The 22,724-nt window shown below is 45.6% G+C and overlaps 2 protein-coding genes and 1 pseudogene across 4 annotated transcripts in view; 2 read left to right on the top strand and 1 right to left on the bottom strand.

Annotated features, from left to right (window-relative positions):
* Window positions 1-14,300, top strand: part of sacs (sacsin molecular chaperone) — a 42,883-nt gene extending 28,583 nt beyond the window's left edge. For both annotated transcript variants that reach the window (XM_061216929.1, XM_061216928.1), the window contains one exon: window positions 831-14,300. In XM_061216929.1, the coding sequence (XP_061072913.1) occupies window positions 831-12,382 (11,552 nt within the window). In that variant the 3' untranslated portion in view covers window positions 12,383-14,300. The remainder of the gene's footprint in view (window positions 1-830) is intronic.
* The window catches only part of LOC133107602 (uncharacterized), a 980,437-nt pseudogene that overhangs the window by 819,807 nt on the left and 137,906 nt on the right, over window positions 1-22,724 (top strand).
* sgcg (sarcoglycan, gamma) overlaps window positions 22,470-22,724 on the bottom strand; it is a 25,121-nt gene continuing 24,866 nt past the window's right edge. For both annotated transcript variants that reach the window (XM_061217783.1, XM_061217782.1), the window contains exon 8: window positions 22,470-22,724. This exon is cut by the window's right edge and continues 2,655 nt beyond it. The gene's annotated coding sequence lies outside the window, so the exon portion shown is untranslated.

Genomic DNA, 22,724 nt, shown 5'->3' with positions numbered 1-22,724 from the left:
GGCATGACTCAGAAGCAGGTGCAGGAGCTTAGCTGTATTATGTGGGGTGATTGGCAGTGGGAAGATGGCGTCCTCTTGATGAGGTGATGATGATTCACTGCTGGAAAAATTGGGCAAACATGATGATTCAGAGGGGAAAGCTGACCTCAGTAAAATGTGTTCTAGTATTGTCCTTGAAAATGGCTATAGTAGAGGCTCCTAAATACAAGCACACACTGAGTCCAATGACCTGGATTGCTTATTTGAGGGAGATGTTATTAGCCAGCTGTGACTAAGAGTCCTCAATGTTGGACAGAGTTGGCATCATCCAACTCAGATAGGGTGGGTTTAAATCCACTGTGATGTTTAAATAACGCTACCTATTACCTAGGTGGCAACACATTGCCAGTTATCACCATAGAGAGAGGCACCACCTCTGAGAGCTGTAGTGGTTAGCTATAAATATTATTTTGTGAAAGGCAGTGACAAGTGCAAGGACGGATGCTTCAGCAAAATACCCACCCTTACTGTAATCTGTATTTCAACCAGCAGATGGCATATCAGTAATGCAAGAGCATACAGTATATTACAATTGGCAACATAATGTACATCACAAAGTAACAAAGGTAATATTTAAAACAAATGTCCATCTTATATCATTTATAGAAATGGCTTTCTGTAGATTGCAACCTGTGTTGTTAAAGTAACTTACAGATAATCTACAGAAAGCTCACCTTCACTGTTGTTGTTTGGAGTAGAATGTGATGTTTAGGTTTAGGATTGGAAAAATTTGATAACATTTATTTTTCCCAAAATATATGTTTTAGCATTACTCTGCTTTTTCTCCACAGGGAGACCCTGCACCCAGGTACAGCTACCCACGCCTGAGAGATCAGCTCGCCTCATTAAGGAGATCCTCTCCACAGCTTGGCCTTCCAGGGATATTGCAGTTCAGTGGAACCCAGGAAACCGAGAGAAAAAACATCCCTCCATCCCTTGGCTGAAAATGGTGTGGAAGCACCTCTATATAAATTTTGCTGATGACCTCAGCATCTTCGAAGACATGCCTTTGATCCCAAATGTGCCACTTGCTGACAACATGGACTCCCTGGAGCTTCTGCGTCTCAGAACTCCATCTCCCATCATTCTGATAGATGAGGAAGAGGCCCCACTCCCGGAAAGCCTTCCAGAGATCATGAAGAAGCTTGGGGTAGTTGTCATAGAGAAGCTTGACTCCTGCCTTCAGCATCCGCTCCTCAAAAACTACATACATCTGTTATCTCCCAGCACACTGTTGCACGTTATGGACAGGTACCCTTCCCAGAGGGTGGTCAGCCAGATTTCGTCCTTGGATGGCAAACATAAGGTCGTGTTGAGAGGGTTCTTAGCTGGCTTATCAGAGGTTACAGAGAAAGAGAAATATATCCTCCAGGAGCTTGCCATCTTTGAGAAAATAGGCCCCTGCACAGAGAAAGGCATGCCGATGTTCATCCCACTGAAAGGGGCCAGAGCATTACACCATAGTGCTAAGCTTCCTGCAGATCTCAGGCTATCCGTCAACATCATTGACTGCAGTGATGAGGCCACCATCAGGCTGATTAAAATGCTACGTGTGGAACAGATTAAGAGCACTGAATGTCTAAAGTTGATTGTTCAGGATCTGGAAAAGAACTTCTATGCCAAAGATGAAGTTACTAAAATCATGTTCTGGGTGCTGGAGCATTTGTCCTTCCTCAAGAATGAAAATCCATCTGTGATTAAGTTGCTGTCATCCCAGAAGTTCATTCTGGCCTCTTCAGGAAAGCCCATTGCTGCCACTGATCTTTTTGATCCAGAGCTGGAGATTTTACAGAACCTCTTCTACATGGAAGAGAAGACCAGGTTTCCTCCGAGCACATACACCTCATCGCCTGACATTCTCCACTCTCTTCGACAGCTGGGACTGAAGTGTGAGGTGCAGCTCACTGAAAAGGACGTGCTTCAAGTTGCACGGAAAATTGAGGATTTGCAAGGCGGCAGCAAGCCTGACTGGGATGCCTTGCTGAAGAAAGCTAAAACACTGCTAACAATTCTGAACAAGCAGACTAAACTAGTAAAATCTTCTGAAGTTCAATCTGCCTTACAGAAACTAAAATGGGTGCCAGTCTGCAAAGAAAGGCCGCTGAATTACCCACAATCACTGGCCTGGAAGGGAGACTCTTTCAATATCAGCTCATTCTCTGAAATGTGTGACATATCTCATGCAGTGCTGGTAGGTTCTTCAGTCGCCCTTGTGGAACGCACCTCTGCTGGAATGAAAAAAGCCCTGAAGTTATCCATTGAGCCCCAAGTGGATCAAGTTCTACAGCACTTACAGGCTATCAATGACTGGCACAGGTCACAAGCTTTTACCACAGAAGACTGGTACCAATTCCAGCAAATTCTCACCGAAATCTATGACTTCATGCAAGCACATCTAGAAGGCGCGAGAGTAGCAATGAAGTCACTGCCCTTTGATTGGGTCTGGACTGGCAAAACATTCTCCTCTCCTGGTCAAACTGTTTTAAAACCCATCCCTGACTTAGATCTTCAACCATACTTGTACTCTTTACCAAAAACCATAGCTAAGTTTCACAAGCTGTTTCTGTTCTGTGGCTCAGTGGAAGAGGTCCTCCCTAGTCATGTTTTTGATGTGGTCAACACTGTCAAAAAAAGGACTGAGGAAGAACTGCCAAAGGAGGAGAGCAAACACAATCTCCTCCTCCTGATCAACATCTTAAGGTGGCTGTACAACAGCCAGATTTCAGTTGATAACAACATGCATGTACCAATCCTTAACTACAAGGATACAAGCAAACTGGCAATGAAACCCATTCATGAATGCACTTACTGCGACATCAAAGTGGATGATTTGAATGACCTGCTTGACGATGTTTCAGAGCCCATCATTCTAGTTCACGATGACATCCCAATGAAGACTGCAGAATGGCTGAAAGTGCCATGTCTTAGCACAAGACTGATCAACCCAGAGAACCTTGGATTTGAGCAGTCGGGCCAGAGAGAACCACTGACCGTGAGAATCAAGAACATTTTAGAGGAGTACCCCTCCGTCTCAGACATCTTCAAGGAGCTGCTACAGAATGCTGATGATGCCAGTGCCACGGAATGTAGCTTCTTGATTGACATGCGGAAAAACCTTGAAATTCGAGAGAACCTGTTGGACCCTGGCATGGTAATTTGCCACGGACCAGCCTTGTGGTCCTTCAACAACTCTGTCTTCTCTGACACTGACTTCCTGAACATAACCAGGTTGGGGGGGTCAATGAAAAGATGTGAAGCAGACAAAGTAGGAAAATTTGGCTTGGGCTTCAATTCAGTTTACCATGTGACTGACATACCTATTATAATGAGCAGAGAGTTCATGATTATGTTTGACCCCAACATCAACCACATCAGCAAGCACATCAGAGACAGGTCAAACCCTGGCATTAAAATAAATTGGAGCAAGCAGCAGAAACGGTTGAGAAAGTTTCCCAATCAGTTCAAGCCCTTCATCAATGTTTTCAACTGCCAGCTGCCTCTTTCTCAGGAGTCCCCTTACAAATACAATGGGACCCTCTTTCGTCTGCCCTTCAGGACTGAGCAGGAAGCCTCTATGAGCGAGATTAGCAGCATCTACTACAACACCACAGACATCTACTCGCTTGTTGATGAGTTCAGCATCTGTGGCCACAGGCTCATCCTGTTCACGCAACATGTTGGCTCGATGGTCCTGAAATACCTGAAGTATGAGGAGCCAAACCCTGCAGCCTCGCAAGATGTCATCACCATAAACAAGAGTGTCTGGTCCTCCAAGGCAGCATATGGGCCCCTGAGTATCCTAAAGGCAGCTGCAAAGGTGATGAAGAAGGTGGCAAACACTAACAGAGTGCCTGCTGATGTCCCCAAGTCTGGCTGCATCATCAGGATTGTGGTGGAAGAGTTCCATAATGTGTTCAAACGCATTGTAGATCTCCAGTCCCCTCTCTTCAGAGGCTCAGATGATGACCCATCCTCATACTTTGAGTTGGCTGCCAAAGGAGGACAGACCAAAAGGCTCACAGATGAGATGCCTCAGAAGGCCGTGGATCTCACCAACTGGCTCATCTGCTCATGCATGGACGTGAATGAAGCTCTTAAATTCTCTCTCAGCGAGAGTGGGAGAAGGCTTGGATTAGTTCCATGTGGAGCTGTAGCTGTGCTGCTCTCAGAGGGAGAAAATCGCACCTGGACTGTGAAGACAAACCCAACTCCAATTGGAGAAGTGTTCTGCTATTTGCCTCTCAGGATCAAAACAGGCCTGCCTGTCCACATCAATGGCTGTTTTGCTGTGACATCTAATCGAAAAGAGATCTGGAAGACAGACACAAAAGGGAACTGGAACTCAGTCTTCATGAGACATGTCATTGTCCAGGCCTACCTAGCAGCTCTCAGCATGCTTCGTAATATGGCAGAAAGTGGGGAACTGCTCAACTACAGCTACTATGCAACATGGCCCGATCCTGGTGTTGTTCATGATGACTTTACACTGATCAGCCAAGGGGTCTACCAAGAAATAGCCAAAGGGGGTGACAATGACATTGCAAAAGTGTTTTCGGATGGCACCACCTGGGTTTCGATTAAGCACGTCCGCTTCCTGGATGATTCCTTGTTATGCAGACCTGACATTGGCCCTGCAGCTTTCAAGATATTCCTGAAATACCTCAAAAAGACTGGCTCCCAAGACCTCTGCGCTGTCGAGCTGCCAGACTGGGTCAAGGAGGGCTTTGATGATGCTGGATGCAAAGAGAAGCTTATGGAAAACACACTGACAGAAAAACAGTTCTTCTCGGATGTCTTTTTCCCCCACATCCAGGATATAGACAAAGATCTAAGAGACCCACTGATGCACTATGTCCTCAATGAGAAGTTGGAGGAGTTTGCTGCTATCCTCAAAGTGACACCATGCATTCCATGCTCCAATCAGACCCACCAGCTCTTTGTTCCTTCTCGCCTCATTCATCCAGAAGGAAGAGTCGCTAAACTGTATAACAGTGAAGATGGACGCTTCCCAGAGGGAACTACAAGGGACTATCTTAACCCGGTTTGCCTGGTTAAGTTGGTTCAGCTGGGAATGGTGAAGGACGATCTCTCATGGGAGGACCTGATCGAACGATCCGAGTCTGTGGTGAAGCTGAATGAAAGCGATCACACAGCGGCATGTCTCCGAAGCAGCATTCTGCTCAGCCTTATTGATGAGAAGCTGAAAATAAGTGACCCGAAAACTAACGAGTTACAAGAAAAGCTTCAGAACATATGCTTTCTCCCATTCCTGACAAAGCCAGCTGGATTCTCATTGCCATGGTACGGGAATAAATTCCCCCCCTCCACCATGTTTACTGCCATAGACCTTTACACCACTGACCACCAGGACACTGTTTGCTTGATGAAACCCATACTTAATGAGAACTCACCATCTTTCAAAGGATGTGGCATGATCACCTTAGCTGTGAAGGACTTTCTGGGGTTGATAAAAAAGCCAACAGTCGAACTAGTTGTCAACCAGCTCAAGGAACTGTCAAAGTCATTTGATGGAGTTACCTTGTATCAAGAGAATATAACCAATGCCTGCTACAAATACTTGCATGAGGAAATGTTACAGGATGACACAGCAAAGGAACAAATCATGGAAGACCTCAAAACATTCTGTTCCATCCTAGTTGAGAACACTTACGTCAATCCATCAAAAGTGGCTTTTTACCTGAACTTTGACTCTGCGCCATTTCTGTACCAGCTGCCCAACAAGTACAGGAACAGCTGCCGTGAACTCTTCGAAAATGTGGGGGTTCAGTCAAGCTTCACTGTGGATAATTTTGCGGGGGTTCTTCAACTGGTGAAAAAAGAATGTGGACGAAAAGCACTTTCTGAAGATAACTTTCAGCTCTGCCGCAGAATCATTAGTGAAGGCATATGGAGTTTGATTAGAGACAAAAACCAGGAATTCTGTCAAAGTAATTATGGAGAGATACTCTTGCCGGACACCCACCTAACATTACAGACGTCAAAGTCTCTGTGCTACAATGACTGCCCGTGGATCAAAGTCAGGGACACTACAGTGAAGTACTGCCATGCTGACATTCCAAGAGAAGTGGCAGTTAAATTAGGAGCTGTACCTAAGCGTCACAAAGCGTTGGAGAGGTACGCCTCCAACATATGCTTCACCACTCTGGGGAGTGAGTTTGGTCAGAAAGAAAAACTCACAAGCAGAATTAAAAGCATTCTCAATGCTTACCCATCTGAAAAGGAGATGTTAAAAGAGCTCCTACAAAATGCTGATGATGCCAAAGCCACAGAAATTTACTTTGTAGCTGATGCAAGGTGCCACCCCATGGACAGAATCTTTGATGACAAATGGGTGCCCATGCAGGGGCCATCACTCTGTGTATACAACAATCAGCCCTTCACAGAGGATGACGTGCGTGGAATCCAGAACCTGGGACGAGGGACAAAGGAGGCAAACCCAGGTAAAACGGGACAGTATGGCATCGGGTTTAACTCCGTTTATCACATCACTGATTGTCCCTCCTTCATTTCTAACAATGACATCCTGTGCATCTTTGACCCTCATGCACGTTACGCTCCCGGGGCCACATCCATGAGTCCAGGGAGAATGTTTAGAGATTTGGACTCTGACTTCAGGAGCCAGTTTTCAGATGTCCTGAACCTGTACCTGGGGTCTCACTTCAAGCTTGAGCGCTCCACAATGTTTCGCTTTCCCCTGCGCACTGTAGAAATGGCCAAAGGTTCAGAAATAAGCTCAGTTCCAGCCTCAGACAGGATGGTGCAGAATCTCCTTGACAAACTGAAGGCTGATGGAGCAGAGCTCCTCATGTTCCTCAATCACATGGAGAAAATTTCCATCTGTGAAATAGACAGTGCCACAGGAGACCTGAAGGTGCTTTATTCCGTGACTGCTAAAATCACGGACGGTGATCGCCTAAAACGCAAACAGTTTCACGCCTCTGTGGTTGACAGTGTAACAAAAAAGAAACAGCTGACCCAAATCCCTGTCCAACAGATAACCTACTCAATGGACATAGAAGACTCAGATGGCAATTTGACAACATGGCTGGTGTGCAACAGATCTGGCTTTTCCAACATTGAAAAAGTCTCAAAGAGTGTTATCTCTGCACATAAGAATGAAGACATAACCCTGTTTCCACGTGGGGGTGTGGCAGCTTGTGTCAGTCATAATTACAAAAAACCCCACCGGGCCTTCTGCTTTTTGCCCCTTTCTTTAGAGACTGGTCTTCCTTTTCATGTAAATGGTCACTTTGCCTTAGATTCTGCCAGGAGAAATCTATGGAGAGATGACAATGGGGTTGGGGTGAGGAGTGACTGGAACAACAACCTGATGACAGCTTTGATAGCTCCAGCTTACGTTGAACTGTTGATTCAGCTAAAAAGGCGTTTCTTTCCAGGACCTGATCCAACCATGACTGTGTTGCAGGGAACACCAATCCACATTGTGAAAGACACATTGAGAAAATTTCTCTTTTTCTTCCCTGTAAACAGACTCGACATTCAACCAGACTGGTATTGTCTTGTCAAAGCAGTGTACAACTGCATCCACTCTGACCTGAAACGTCTACTGCCAGTTGTCCGGGCCCCACACATTGACAACACAGATATGCACTCTGCAATATACATCTCCTGGGTGAACACATCCACTGCAAGTAAAAGCCGTGCTTTCTTTGACAACCTCCTTCAGGACGAACTACAGCATCTGAAAAATACAGAGTACAACATTACCACACGCAAAACAGTTGCTGAAAATGTGTACAGACTGAAGGCCTTGCTCCTGGAAGTGGGCTTCAACTTGGTCCACAGTTGTGATGAGACAGCCAGCCTCTACTTCTGCTTGGAGGATGCTGGTATCCCAGTGAGCTATGTGACACCAGAGGACATTCGATGCTTTCTTCTTACATTCTCCTCCCCAGATTCAAGCTGCCAAGTTGGAAAACTGCCCTGTCGTCTACAGCAGTCAAATTTCAAGCTTTTCCATAGCCTCAAGCTACTGGTCGACTACTGCTTCAAGGACATTGAGGAAGATGAGATCACAATAGAGGGATTGCCATTGTTAATAACCATGGACAACATTCTGCAAGTGTTTGATTCTAATCGGCCCAAGTTTCTGACTGTGCACCATGACCTTATCCCTTCCAGAAAAGAACTGTTCATGAACACTCTCTATATGAGATACTGCAGTGTCCTCATGAAATCTGGTGTGGCAAAGGTCTTTGACATCAGCAGTTTTGGGGACTTGCTAAGTTCAGCACTGCCAAGAGAATACCGCACAAAAACCTTTGTGAAGTGGAAAGACAACTTTTCCAGTGAGTCTTGGCTAAAAAATGTGTGGCACTTCATCAGTGAGAATATCTGCATCAAAGAAGACCAGACAGATATTAAGCCAAAATTCGAGACAATCCTGGACATTCTGAAGGACTGGGCTTTGCTGCCAGGAATAAAATTCATGGTCTCAAGCAGCAAATTAGTTGTGCCAGAACATGATGTTTTGTTACCTCTAAGCCTGATATATGCTGCCATTTTTCCAAATGGTCAGAATGACAAGGTGTTTCACACGCTCATGAAAGGGGGATGCATTCAGCTTGCAGTAAACAAAATCTCCTCAAAGGAAAATCCTGTCATTCATTTCCTCGCCCAACACACTGCAAACATAGAGAATCCCTCCAGCATCCTGAAAGCTATAGAGTACATGATACAGACTTCAGCCTTTAAGACTGCAGGCTTGACCGACAAGGACTTTGAGGCACTGCTCTTGTATTTCAATTGCAATTTGATCAGCCTGTCCCCAGAGGATGTACAGAGTCTGAAGTTGCTGCCTTGCTACAAGGCTGTCAGTGGCCGATACATCAGCATTTCAAGCTTTGGGTCCTGCTACATTCTGACAAAGAGCATCCCTTCTACAGATATGGAGAAATGGGCCCACACAACATCCTCAGCCTTTCTGGTTGATAATCCACAGTTGAAAGAACTCTACAGTTTCCTGGGGTGCTCCCCCATTGATGACCTGGAAGTCTATCTAAAGCATCTCTTGCCTAAATTTGACAGCCTGTCTTACGATGCCAAAATTGAACACCTCATTTATTTGAAGGAGCGACTGTTGAGTATGGAGGAGCCATGTGCATTGAAGGATCAGCTCTATGAGAAACTGGAGAGCCTGCCATTGATTTATGATTCCAACAACAGGCTAAAGCCTGCCAAAACATTTTTTGATCAGACAGTGAAGGTCTATGAGGTAATGCTGCCCATGAAATCTTTCATACCCAGTGAGTTCTTCAAGAAAATTGAGCAAGCATCTAAGCCCAAGAATGGGACCACTTTCCTCACCTCATGGATTACTTTCCTGAGGAACATTGGGCTGAAGTATGTTGTGTCTCAGCAGCAGGTCCTGCAGTTTGCAAAAGAGATCAGCATCAAAGCGCAGACAGAGAGCTGGTCTAAAGAAAAAGCACAGGCTATTGTGGACATTCTGCTCAACCACATCTTCAGTGAAAGGACAGATCTTTTTGTAGGCACCTTCCTCAAAGAGCTTTCAATGATCCCCTTTCTGTGCCCAGAGCGTGCTCCTGCTGAACTCATCCGGCTTAATGCTCAATACCAAGAAATGGTTGGCACTCTTCCACTAATACGCTTCAATGGATCTCAGGTGAACCCAAAATTCAAGCAAACTGATATCATCCAGTTGCTTTGGACATCTTGCCCAATCTTGCCAGAAAAAGCCACCCCAGCAGGAATAAAAGACCAGGAAGGGAGCACAGTTTCCAGCCAAGAACAACTGGATCAAGTTTTGACCATGTTAAATGTGAACCTGGATCCACCACTGGACAAAGTAATAAACAACTGCAAGAATATCTGCAACCTGTCCAACCTTGATGATGACATGGTTAAAACACGAAACAAAGTACTGAGATGTACCTATGAGTTTCTTAATGCTGATAAGAGGGACTTTCGCTACCAGCTGAAAGGGATTTCTTTTCTTATGGTTGAAGAGGGCTGGAAGCTTTTGAAACCTGAGGAAGTTGTCATAAATCTAGATAATGAATCAGATTTCAAACCATACCTGTACAAACTTCCTTTAGAGCTAGGCACGTTTCACCAGCTGTTCAAACTTCTGGGAACAGAAGATGTTGTATCAACAAAACAATATGTAGAGGTACTCTGCCGCATTTACAGAAATTCAGAGGGCAAACAGCTTGATCCAAATGAAATGAGGACAGTCAAGAGGGCTGTGTCTGGACTTTTCAAAAGTCTTCAGAATGACCCAGTGCAGATTCGAAAAGACTTGGAAAACCTCAGAGATTTGACTTTTTACCTGCCGAGTCACGATGGCAGGCTGGCTAAATCAAATACCTTAGTGTTTGATGATGCTCCCCACTACAAGAGCAGAATCCAGGGCAACTTTGGGGTTCAAATGCTTGTGGACATGAGCCAGTGTTACCTTGGCAAAGACCATGCCTTCCACACAAAGCTGATCATGATGCTCCCTCCCAAGCTTCGGCCCAGACTATTGAGCAGCATCCTTGAAGAGCAGCTTGATGAAGAGACCCCCAAAATGTGCCAATTTGGGGCCCTTTGCTCCCTGCAGGGTCGCCTCCAGCTGCTGCTTTCATCAGAGCAGTTCATCACGGGTCTCATTCGCATCATGAAGCACGAGAATGACAATGCATTCCTTGTGAATGAGGAAAAGGCCATACGCCTGTGCAAAGCCCTTTGTGAAGGCCTTAAAGTGTCCTGCTTTGAGAAGCTGCAGACGACATTGCGTGTGAAAGGATGCAATCCAATCCCGCACAGCAGGAGTGAGACTCTGGCCTTTCTGAAAAGGTACGGCACTGCAGTCATCCACCTTTACATTCAACACTCTGACAGCAAAGACATCAATTTCCTCCTGGCCCTTGCTATGACACTGAAATCAGCAACAGACAATTTGATTTCTGACACCTCCTACTTGATCGCCATGCTGGGGTGCAATGACATTTACAGGATTACTGAGAAACTGGACAACCTGGGTGTGAAGTATGATTCCACAGAACCGTCAAAACTGGAGCTTCCCCTTCCTGGAACCCCAATACCTGCTGAGATTCACCACATCCTCCTGATGGACCCCATGAATGTGTTTTACCCAGGAGAGTATGTTGGGTATCTTGTTGATTCTGAAGGAGGGGATATCTATGGCACCTACCAGCCAACATACACATATGCCATCATCGTTCAAGAGGTAGAAAGAGAAGAGGAAGACAACCCAAGTTTCCTTGGAAAATGTTTCCAAATAGATATTGGATATAGTGAGTACAAAATTGTAAGTTCCCTTGACTTGTACAAATTCTCTAGACAAGACGAAAGCACTCAGATCCGAGACAGTGCCCCTTCCACGCCAACTAGCCCCTCAGAATGTCCTCCTGGGCCACGAATGGTTCCTCCTCTTTTCTCAGGAAAGGAGAACCACAGAGCTCCCCCCTCAAAGATATCTCCAAAGAAGATAAAGCCCAACACATTGCCGGATATCCTGAAAGAAGTGACCTTAGTGATAGAACAAGCATGGAAGCTCCCAGAATCCGAGAGGAAGAAGATTATACGCCGACTGTACCTCAAGTGGCATCCAGACAAAAATGCAGAAAACCTGGACTTTGCCACTGAGGTCTTCAAGCATCTGCAGAATGAGATCAACAGGATGGAGAAACAGTCACTGGCAGACCTGGCCGCAGACAGAGCATCCAGGAGGCCCTTCTCCACCTCCTCCACTCGCTTCCAATCAGAGAAGTTTTCATTCCAGAGGTTCTACACATCGTGGAATCAGGAAGCCACAAGCCATAAGTCAGAGAGACAGCAGTTTAGAGAACAGTTCACAAGCTATGCAGGGTCATCGCATTCCAACCGCTTCTTTGTGCCCCCGTCTTTCAAGTCCGTCGGCAATCCTGTGGAGGCAAGGAGGTGGCTCAGACAGGCTAGGGCCAACTTCTCCGCTGCCAGGAATGACCTCCATAAAAATGCCAATGAGTGGGTGTGCTTCAAGTGCTACCTGGCCACTAAGCTGGCTCTGATCGCAGCCGACTACGCTGTGAAGGGGAAGTCAGACAAGGATGTGAAGCCCACAGCGCTTGCACAGAAGGTGGAAGAGTATAGCTCACAGCTGGCTGGGCTTGCAAAGGACGTCCACATTCTGGAGGGCTATGGCGTGGACAGCCTGAGGACGCGGTACCCGGACCTTTTGCCCTTCCCCCAAATCCCCAACGACAGGTACACGTCCGAGGTGGCCATGAGAGTGATGGAGTGCACTGCCCGGATCATCATTAAATTAGAGACCTTTGTTCAGCAGAAAATATAGACTCTTTGTTGTTTTAGTCCAGTTAAATAATATGTAATATGTTAGAACCTCCAGACAATAGAAAACCTAGCGGCTGTGTGCAATGTTGATGAATATATTATTGTGTTGAGGCAGAATTATGTATCCAGCTGGCAGCTTAGATAAGCAGTGTTGGTACTCTTAAGCCCACGCACAATATTTCAATGTATGGCTGCTTTATATCCAAAAACAAGCTCTCTGAACCTAACAATATATTGCTGATATTTTAACTTCTACAAAGACAGAATTAGCTGCATTGCTGTACATAAGATACCCCCCAGCAATACTTTTTTTTAAACCAAAGTCCCATGATATTTATACCTCTGCTCTCTGGAAAATAAATATAAATATGCTGCTTTTTTACTTTACCTTTTATAAAAGTGCATTTTCCTTTTCATAAACCAGATGTTAAGTGTATTTAGATTTCTTACCATCAAGAAACAAGACAGACCTGTCATTTTGAGGAAAAGCAAGTTTCATGTTATGGAACGTCAATGCAATATCTTAGTGGCAAGACCTAAAAAATGGACTAACAGAGTAAATACAAATCCTTGTTTATGTATTTTTAAGAGGTGCGTTCATATCAACTGTTCTTTTTTCTCAGATTATCTGCAACCTGTTGTAAATTATGTGTAACATACAGTATCTTATTGTTTATAAATCAACCAGACTCTGACACACCTCTTGACTATTTTGCACTTGCGCCTGTGTCTCTCCCAGAGGCTGGGGGAATCACTGTGTGAATTACAGCTCTGAATGTCACAAGACACCTTCTCGCTGTAGTGCATCTGAAACTCATGTGTTGAATTTGTTTTGTTTAATCTTAAAAGCAAGCAAAAATGTATGTATATCTTTGCTCTGTTCAATGTTGGGGTGTCCAGTAGTTGGAGCACAGTTATTTGACATATCGCCCTGTTCTCTATTTTTATTGCTGAGATCATTTCTGTTCCTTATGTTCTGAAATAAAATGTCAGTCTTTAACAGAACCAATGCTAGGATAGAAAATAGTGACAAAATGTGTCAGTGGCTATAGCAGTCACACTCCTGGATGGCTTGAGGCCTGTATATTTTTGTGGATTTCCTTTCAATCTGCAGCCGGTCTTGGCATTGGAAACACATTATGCAGATGAGAATAATTGACTTAAATTACTCACTTCTGAAACGCCAGAAATCAGCACCAGAAATCACGTCCACAAACCTGGGCTAATGTATACTGCTCTGTGTTTCAAAGCCTAATTTAAAGTCAAGTTGTAATCTCAGGCACTGTTAGTGGTCACAAACGAAAAAAACCAGATTTTACAATGGCATGGAAAGATCTGGGCACCCTTGGTGTTTCATTGATTTTGTAAGTAAATGGAAGTTAACGCAATTTGCAAGAAATGTCATATTTAAGTTTGTACCCTGCTGACGTTCATTTCTTTTCACTTAAAGATTTTAAAAAAACATTCAATTTGACCAAATTAATGCCAGTATTTATCCACCCAGTTTTTCCTCTAGTCCAACTCCATTGCAGCTGCTCCAGGCTCAGTTTTGAATGTTCTCTTCATTATTGAAGAACATGGCAGGTTGTGTTCCTTTAAAACAATGTCTATTCTGCTGTATATTTTAGTACGGCATTGAGCTGGAATTATCACAGCACAGTCAAACACTGGCGAGAATGTGGGGTGCTGTTCATCTGCTTGTCTATCTTTTGATGTGCATGTGTGACACATCTTATTTTTACCAGCCATATTTCATGTTTTCAGACCTGATTTATTCTCTGACTCATCTGCAATGGCTTCATGACGAGATGCTGGTGAGAGGCTTTCCATCTATCATAGTGAAATGTGAAATCCTTGTATACCTTCCTGCTGATGTACACAGTGCCATAGTTGTAATAAATTCCCCCTGAAAACTGAAATATGATCTTTCCACTCTGATTTGCATGAGGACCAAATGAAAGATGGAAAACTGACAGATATGAGACAAAATGAGCTTCAAAGGGGGCTGTATTTGTATTTGCTTTTGCCACAGTCCATAAGTTCATCTGATTCAGATACATGCACTGTCAATTGAAAGATTACACACTCATCATCTCAGTACAGGTAGTCGTCGACTTACGACCTATGCAACTTACGACCTATGCAACTTACGACCGATGCAACTTACGACCGATGCAACTTACGACCTATGCAACTTACGACCTATGCAACTTACGACCTATGCAACTTACGACCTATGCAACTTACGACCTATGCAACTTACGAGCGTTCGCCTTTACGTCCGCGACCGCGCTGCCGGAGGCTGGAGGCTGGAGGTGAGCTGCCCGCATTCACGGCGTTCTCGTTCTCGTTCTCAGTTTCAAACACGCTTTGATACAGAACACTTGCTCTGCTAAACTGAAAACTAAAAACTAAAAAAAGGTTGAACAATGTCAGAAGAAAAATGTCTGAAAAAGGGTGAATTTTTATGTAATATGTAGAAAGATGATACTGTACAGTACGTATATTGGTTAGAACAATAATGAACAAAAAGAACGTTAAAATATGTAAAAAGATGATAACAGGACTAAAACTGGTGATACAATGGTTATAACAATAATGAACAGAAAATATTGATAAAATATGACTTAAAGATGATTATAATGTCATTACACAGTATAATATACAGTACATCCGGAAAGTATTCACAGCACTTCACTTTTCCCACATTTTCTTATGTTACAGCCTTATTCCAAAATTGAATAAATTCTTTTTTTTTCCTCAAAATTCTATTCACAACACCCCATAATGACAACATAGAAATTTTCACAGCCTTTGCTCAATACTTTGTTGATGCACCTTTGGCAGCAATTACAGCCTCAAGTTTTTTTGAATATGATGCCACAAGCTTGGCACACCTATCTTTGGGCAGTTTCGCCCATTCCTCTTTGCAGCACCTCTCAAGCTCCATCAGGTTGGATGGGGAGCATCGGTGCACAGCCATTTTCAGATCTCTCCAGAGATGTTCAATCGGATTCAAGTCTGGGCTCTGGCTGGGCCACTCAAGGACATTCACAGAGTTGTCCTGAAGCCACTCCTTTGATAACTTGGCTGTGTTCTTAGGGTTGTTGTCCTGCTGAAAGATGAACCGTCGTCCCAGTCAAGAGCGCTCTGGAGCAGGTTTTCATCCAGGATGTCTCTGTACATTGCTGCATTCATTTTTCCCTCAATCCTGACTAGTCTCCCAGTTCCTGCCGCTGAAAAACATCCCCACAGCATGTTCACTGTAGGGATGGTATTGGCCAGGTGATGAGCGGTGCCTGGATTCCTCCAAACATGACGCCTGGCATTCACGCCAAAGAGTTCAATCTTTGTCTCATCAGACCAGAGAATTTTGTTTCTCATGGTCTGAGAGTCCTTCAGGTGCCTTTTGGCAAACTCCAGGCGGGCAGCCATGTGCCTTTTACTAAGGAGTGGCTTCCGTCTGGCCACTCTACCATACAGGCCTGATTGGTGGATTGCTGCAGAGATGGTTGTCCTTCTGGAAGGTTCTCCTCTCTCCACAGAGGAACGCTGGAGCTCTGACAGAGTGACCATCGGGTTCTTGGTCAGCTCCCTGACTAAGGCCCCTCTCCCCCGATTGCTCAGTTTAGACGGGTGGCCAGCTCTAGGAAGAGTCCTGGTGGTTCCGAACTTCTTCCATTTACGGATGATGGAGGCCACTGTGCTCATTGGGACCTTCAAAGCAGCAGAAATTTTTCTGTACCCTTCCCCAGATTTGTGCCTCGAGACAATCCTGTCTTGGAGGTCTACAGACAATTCCTTTGACTTCATGCTTGGTTTGTGCTCCGACATGCACTGTGAACTGTGGGACCTTATATAGACAGGTGTGTGCCTTCCCAAATCATGTCCAATCAACTGAATTTACCACAGGTGGACTCCAATTAAGCTGTAGAAACATCTCAAGGTTGATCAGTGGAAACAGGATGCACCTGAGCTCAATTTTGAGCTTCATGGCAAAGGCTGTGAATAATTATGTACATGTGATTTCTTAGTTTTTTATTTTTAATAAATTAGCAAAAATTTCAATTCCATTTTGGAATAAGGCTGTAACATAACTAAATGTGGGAAAGTGCTGTGAATACTTTCCGGATGCACTGTATATAAGGCAATGATAACATAGTCCGCCTTACGACTGGTCAGTCGGAACCAATTACTCAACGACTACCTTTATATAAACGGTAAATGGTTGGCAATTATATAGCGCCTTTATCCAAAGCGCTGTACAATTGCTGCTTCTCATTCACCCATTCATACACACACTCACACACTAACGGCGATTGGCTGCCATGCAAGGCACCGACCAGCTCGTCAGGAGCATTTGGGGGTTAGGTGTCTTGCTCAGGGACACTTCGACACAGCCCGGGTGGGGGATCAAACCGGCAACCCTCCGACTGCCAGACGACTGCTCTTACTGCCTGAGCCATGCCACCCCCTCATATCCCAGCACACATAAAATAGTTCTGTGTGTGTGTGGATGTGCAGTTAATCATCAGCTGTGGGAAAAGCCTACAACATACCCCCGACACACACACCCTAAAGCTCTGCAGTGACTCACCCCTTTATACCCCACACCCTAAAGCACTGCAGTGACTCACCCCTTTATACCCCACACCCTAAAGCACTGCAGTGACTCAGACCCCTTTATACCCCCACACCCTAAAGAACTGCAGTGACTCACCCCTTTATACCCCCACACCCTAAAGCTCTGCAGTGACTCACACCTTTATACCCCACACCCTAAAGCACTGCAGTGACTCAGACCCCTTTATACCCCACACCCTAAAGTACTGCAGTGACTCACCCCTTCATACCCCCACACCCTAAAGCACTGCAGTGACTCACCCCTTTATACCCTCACACCCTAAAGCACTGCAGTGACTCACCCCTTTATACCCCACACCCTAAAGCACTGCAGTGACTCACCCCTTTATACCCCACACCCTAAAGCACTGCAGTGACTCACCCCTTTATACCCCACACCATGAATGTACTTTTTTTTATTTTTAATAAATTAGCAAAAATTTCAATTCCATTTTGGAATAAGGCTGTAACATAACTAAATGTGGGAAAGCGCTGTGAATACTTTCCGGATGCACTGTATATAAGGCTATGATAACATAGTCCGCCTTACGACTGGTCAGTCGGAACAATTTCTCAACGACTACCTTTATATAAACGGTAAATGGTTGGCAATTATATAGCGCCTTCATCCAAAGCGCTGTACAACTGCTGCTTCTCATTCACCCATTCATACACACACTCACACACCGACGGCGATTGGCTGCCATGCAAGGCACCGACCAGCTCGTCAGGAGCATTTGGGGGTTAGGTGTCTTGCTCAGGGACACTTCGACACAGCCCGGGTGGGGGATCAAACCGGCAACCCTCCGACTGCCAGACGACTGCTCTTACTGCCTGAGCCAAGTCACCCCCTCATATCCCAGCACACATAAAATAGTTCTGTGTGTGTGGATGTGCAGTTAATCATCAGCTGTGGGAAAAGCCTACAACATACCCCCGACACACACACCCTAAAGCTCTGCAGTGACTCACCCCTTTATACCCCACACCCTAAAGCACTGCAGTGACTCACCCCTTTATACCCCACACCCTAAAGCACTGCAGTGACTCACCCCTTTATACCCCACACCCTAAAGCACTGCAGTGACTCACCCCTTTATACCTCACACCCTAAAGCTCTGCAGTGACTCACCCCTTTATACCTCCACACCCTAAAGCTCTGCAGTGACTCACCCCTTTATACCCCACACCCTAAAGCTCTGCAGTGACTCACACCCCTTTATACCCCCACACCCTAAAGCACTGCAGTGACTCAGACCCCTTTATACCCCCACACCCTAAAGCTCTGCAGTGACTCACCCCTTTATACCCCCACACCCTAAAGCTCTGCAGTGACTCACACCCCTTTATACCCCACACCCTAAAGAACTGCAGTGACTCACCCCTTTATACCCCACACCCTAAAGCACTGCAGTGACTCACCCCTTTATACCTCCACACCCTAAAGCTCTGCAGTGACTCACCCCTTTATACCTCCACACCCTAAAGCTCTGCAGTGACTCACCCCTTTATACCCCCACACCCTAAAGAACTGCAGTGACTCACCCCTTTATACCCCACACCCTAAAGAACTGCAGTGACTCAGACCCCTTTATACCCTCACACCCTAAAGCTCTGCAGTGACTCACCCCTTTATACCCCACACCCTAAAGCACTGCAGGGCCTCACCCCGTTATACCCCACACCCTAAAGCTCTGCAGTGACTCACCCCGTTATACCCCACACCCTAAAGCTCTGCAGTGACTCACCCCGTTATACCCCACACCCTAAAGCTCTGCAGTGACTCACTCCTTTATACCCCACACCCTAAAGCTCTGCAGTGACTCACCCCTTTATACCTCCACACCCTAAAGCTCTGCAGTGACTCAGACCCCTTTATACCCCCACACCCTAAAGAACTGCAGTGACTCACACCTTTATACCCCACACCCTAAAGCTCTGCAGTGACTCACCCCGTTATACCCCACACCCTAAAGAACTGCAGTGACTCACCCCTTTATACCCCACACCCTAAAGCACTGCAGTGACTCACACCCCTTTATACCTCCACACCCTAAATCACTGCAGTGACTCACCCCTTTATACCCCACACCCTAAAGCTCTGCAGTGACTCACCCCTTTATACCCCACACCCTAAAGCTCTGCAGTGACTCACCCCTTTATACCCCACACCCTAAAGCTCTGCAGTGACTCACCCCTTTATACCCCACACCCTAAAGCACTGCAGTGACTCACCCCTTTATACCCCACACCCTAAAGCTCTGCAGTGACTCACCCCTTTATACCCCACACCCTAAAGCTCTGCAGTGACTCACCCCTTTATACCCCACACCCTAAAGCACTGCAGTGACTCACCCCGTTATACCCCACACCCTAAAGTACTGCAGTGACTCACCCCTTTATACCCCACACCCTAAAGTACTGCAGTGACTCACCCCTTTATACCCCACACCCTAAAGCACTGCAGTGACTCAGACCCCTTTATACCCCCACACCCTAAAGAACTGCAGTGACTCACCCCTTTATACCCCACACCCTAAAGCTCTGCAGTGACTCACCCCTTTATACCCCACACCATGAATGTACTTTTTTTTATTTTTAATAAATTAGCAAAAATTTCAATTCCATTTTGGAATAAGGCTGTAACATAACTAAATGTGGGAAAGCGCTGTGAATACTTTCCGGATGCACTGTATATAAGGCTATGATAACATAGTCCGCCTTACGACTGGTCAGTCGGAACAATTTCTCAACGACTACCTTTATATAAACGGTAAATGGTTGGCAATTATATAGCGCCTTCATCCAAAGCGCTGTACAACTGCTGCTTCTCATTCACCCATTCATACACACACTCACACACCGATGGCGATTGGCTGCCATGCAAGGCGCCGACCAGCTCGTCAGGAGCATTTGGGAGTTAGGTGTCTTGCTCAGGGACACTTCGACACAGCCCGGGTGGGGGATCGAACCAGCAACCCTCCGACTGCCAGACGACTGCTCTTACTGCCTGAGCCACGTCGCCCCCTCATATCCCAGCACACATAAAATAGTTCTGTGTGTGTGGATGTGCAGTTAATCATCAGCTGTGGGAAAAGCCTACAACATACCCCCGACACACACACCCTAAAGCTCTGCAGTGACTCACCCCTTTATACCCCACACCCTAAAGCACTGCAGTGACTCACCCCTTTATACCCCACACCCTAAAGCACTGCAGTGACTCACCCCTTTATACCCCACACCCTAAAGAACTGCAGTGACTCACCCCTTTATACCCCCACACCCTAAAGCTCTGCAGTGACTCACCCCTTTATACCCCACACCCTAAAGTACTGCAGTGACTCACCCCGTTATACCCCACACCCTAAAGCACTGCAGTGACTCACCCCTTTATACCTCACACCCTAAAGCGCTGCAGTGACTCACCCCTTTATACCCCACACCCTAAAGCTCTGCAGTGACTCACCCCTTTATACCCCCACACCCTAAAGAACTGCAGTGACTCAGACCCCTTTATACCCTCACACCCTAAAGCTCTGCAGTGACTCACCCCTTTATACCCCACACCCTAAAGCTCTGCAGTGACTCAGACCCCTTTATACCCCCACACCCTAAAGCTCTGCAGTGACTCATCCCTTTATACCTCCACACCCTAAAGCTCTGCAGTGACTCACCCCTTTATACCCCACACCCTAAAGCTCTGCAGTGACTCACCCCTTTATACCCCACACCCTAAAGCTCTGCAGTGACTCACCCCTTTATACCCCACACCCTAAAGCACTGCAGTGACTCACCCCTTTATACCCCACACCCTAAAGCTCTGCAGTGACTCACCCCTTTATACCCCACACCCTAAAGAACTGCAGTGACTCACACCCCTTTATACCCCACACCCTAAAGAACTGCAGTGACTCACACCCCTTTATACCCCACACCCTAAAGCACTGCAGTGACTCACCCCTTTATACCCCACACCCTAAAGCACTGCAGTGACTCACCCCTTTATACCCCACACCCTAAAGCACTGCAGTGACTCACCCCTTTATACCCCCACACCCTAAAGAACTGCAGTGACTCATCCCCTCACCCCTTTATACCCCACACCCTAAAGAACTGCAGTGACTCACCCCTTTATACCCCCACACCCTAAAGCACTTCAGTGACTCACCCCTTTATACCCCACACCCTAAAGCGCTGCAGTGACTCACACCTTTATACCCCACACCCTAAAGCACTTCAGTGACTCACACCTTTATACCCCACACCCTAAAGCGCTGCAGTGACTCACCCCTTTATACCCCACACCCTAAAGCGCTGCAGTGACTCACACCTTTATACCCCACACCCTAAAGTACTGCAGTGACTCACCCCTTTATACCCCACACCCTAAAGCGCTGCAGTGACTCACACCTTTATACCCCACACCCTAAAGCACTGCAGTGACTCACCCCTTTATACCCCACACCCTAAAGCTCTGCAGTGACTCATCCCTCTCACCTTTGTACACTGAGTGGGAACCAAATAATTACACTGTCTCTCAGGTGTGCTATTTTAAGACCTTGTAAAATGCCCAGTTTGGTTGTTTAAGGGCAAATTGAAGATAATGAGGGAAAAATTCAAACAGGGAAAATGGTACTAATGCCAAATTTGTGTTGGTTGTCAACATCCAGAAATAGAATACAGTAATATGGTACTGTTAGCCCCCCTATATTCATAACTAAACTGATGTATTGTGTGAGATGAACACAACAGAACCAAAATGGGAATGCATTCCACAAGTGAAGAACATACTGATGACTGATCCCCACAGCGTGATGCCCCTCCACCTCCACTGCAGGGGCTGCTGTTCGTGAGACGGTGTTTGCACGTGGTGCTTTGCCCATGAAGCTCTATCCTCTCTCCTCTGACCATGCAAGCCTGCTTCCTGCAAACTCCACAGCCGGTTCTAGGCATCGGTGACAAACCAATCGCCAAGGGCCCCCTATCTCTGGCCCCCTATCGCCCACAGTCACAAACCCCCCCACGCCTGTGCATGACTGAAACAGGGCTCCAGTAGTTTAGAACATAATGACAACAGACATCCTTTGAGATGTTTGTTGATTACTTCATCACTAAGTCTGTAGAATTCTCTTTAGTCTTAATTTCCTTTGAGCTCTCCACTGTATGAGGCAGCTGCTTTAATGGTTCAGATAAGGGGCCCTTGGTAAGGCAGTCCTGTCCTTGTTTCGACAATTTGTGTAAGGATCCAGAGCACAGGGGTTAAGTACTGCCCATGCAAACAGGTTATTTGTTTTGTTTTTTTCATTTTCTTTGAAGTATATTCTAACCTAAAACCAATGGTACCTGAAAATAATAGTTTGCATTCCACTGTTTAAACCATCACAGAATTTTTTTTTTTTCAATGTATCATTTGTAATTCATTAAAATGTGAGAATTAGTAAACTGCAAAAATAAGTACAAGGCACTGTACATATGTCTTTATTTTGCAGGAATATTAGTGAAATCATGCTCACTTAAAATTAAAGAGCTGAGCGAACGTTATAAATAGTATTATTTAGAAGTACTGACAAGTGTCCACTAGAGGGCAGTACCTTCACATCTTGACTTAATTTCTCTCAACAAAGGGTTTCCTCAGAAACATCTGTAGTGGAACAATGAAACCATTTTAGGATAAACAGCTAAAAGGACACTTCCACTTCACTAACATGAAATTAACA

Source organism: Conger conger, chromosome 13, assembly GCF_963514075.1.
Source record: "Conger conger chromosome 13, fConCon1.1, whole genome shotgun sequence".
Classification (NCBI taxonomy): Eukaryota; Metazoa; Chordata; class Actinopteri; order Anguilliformes; family Congridae; genus Conger; species Conger conger.
Note: the sequence above shows the minus strand (reverse complement) of the source record. Positions and strands in the feature narration are given on the sequence as shown.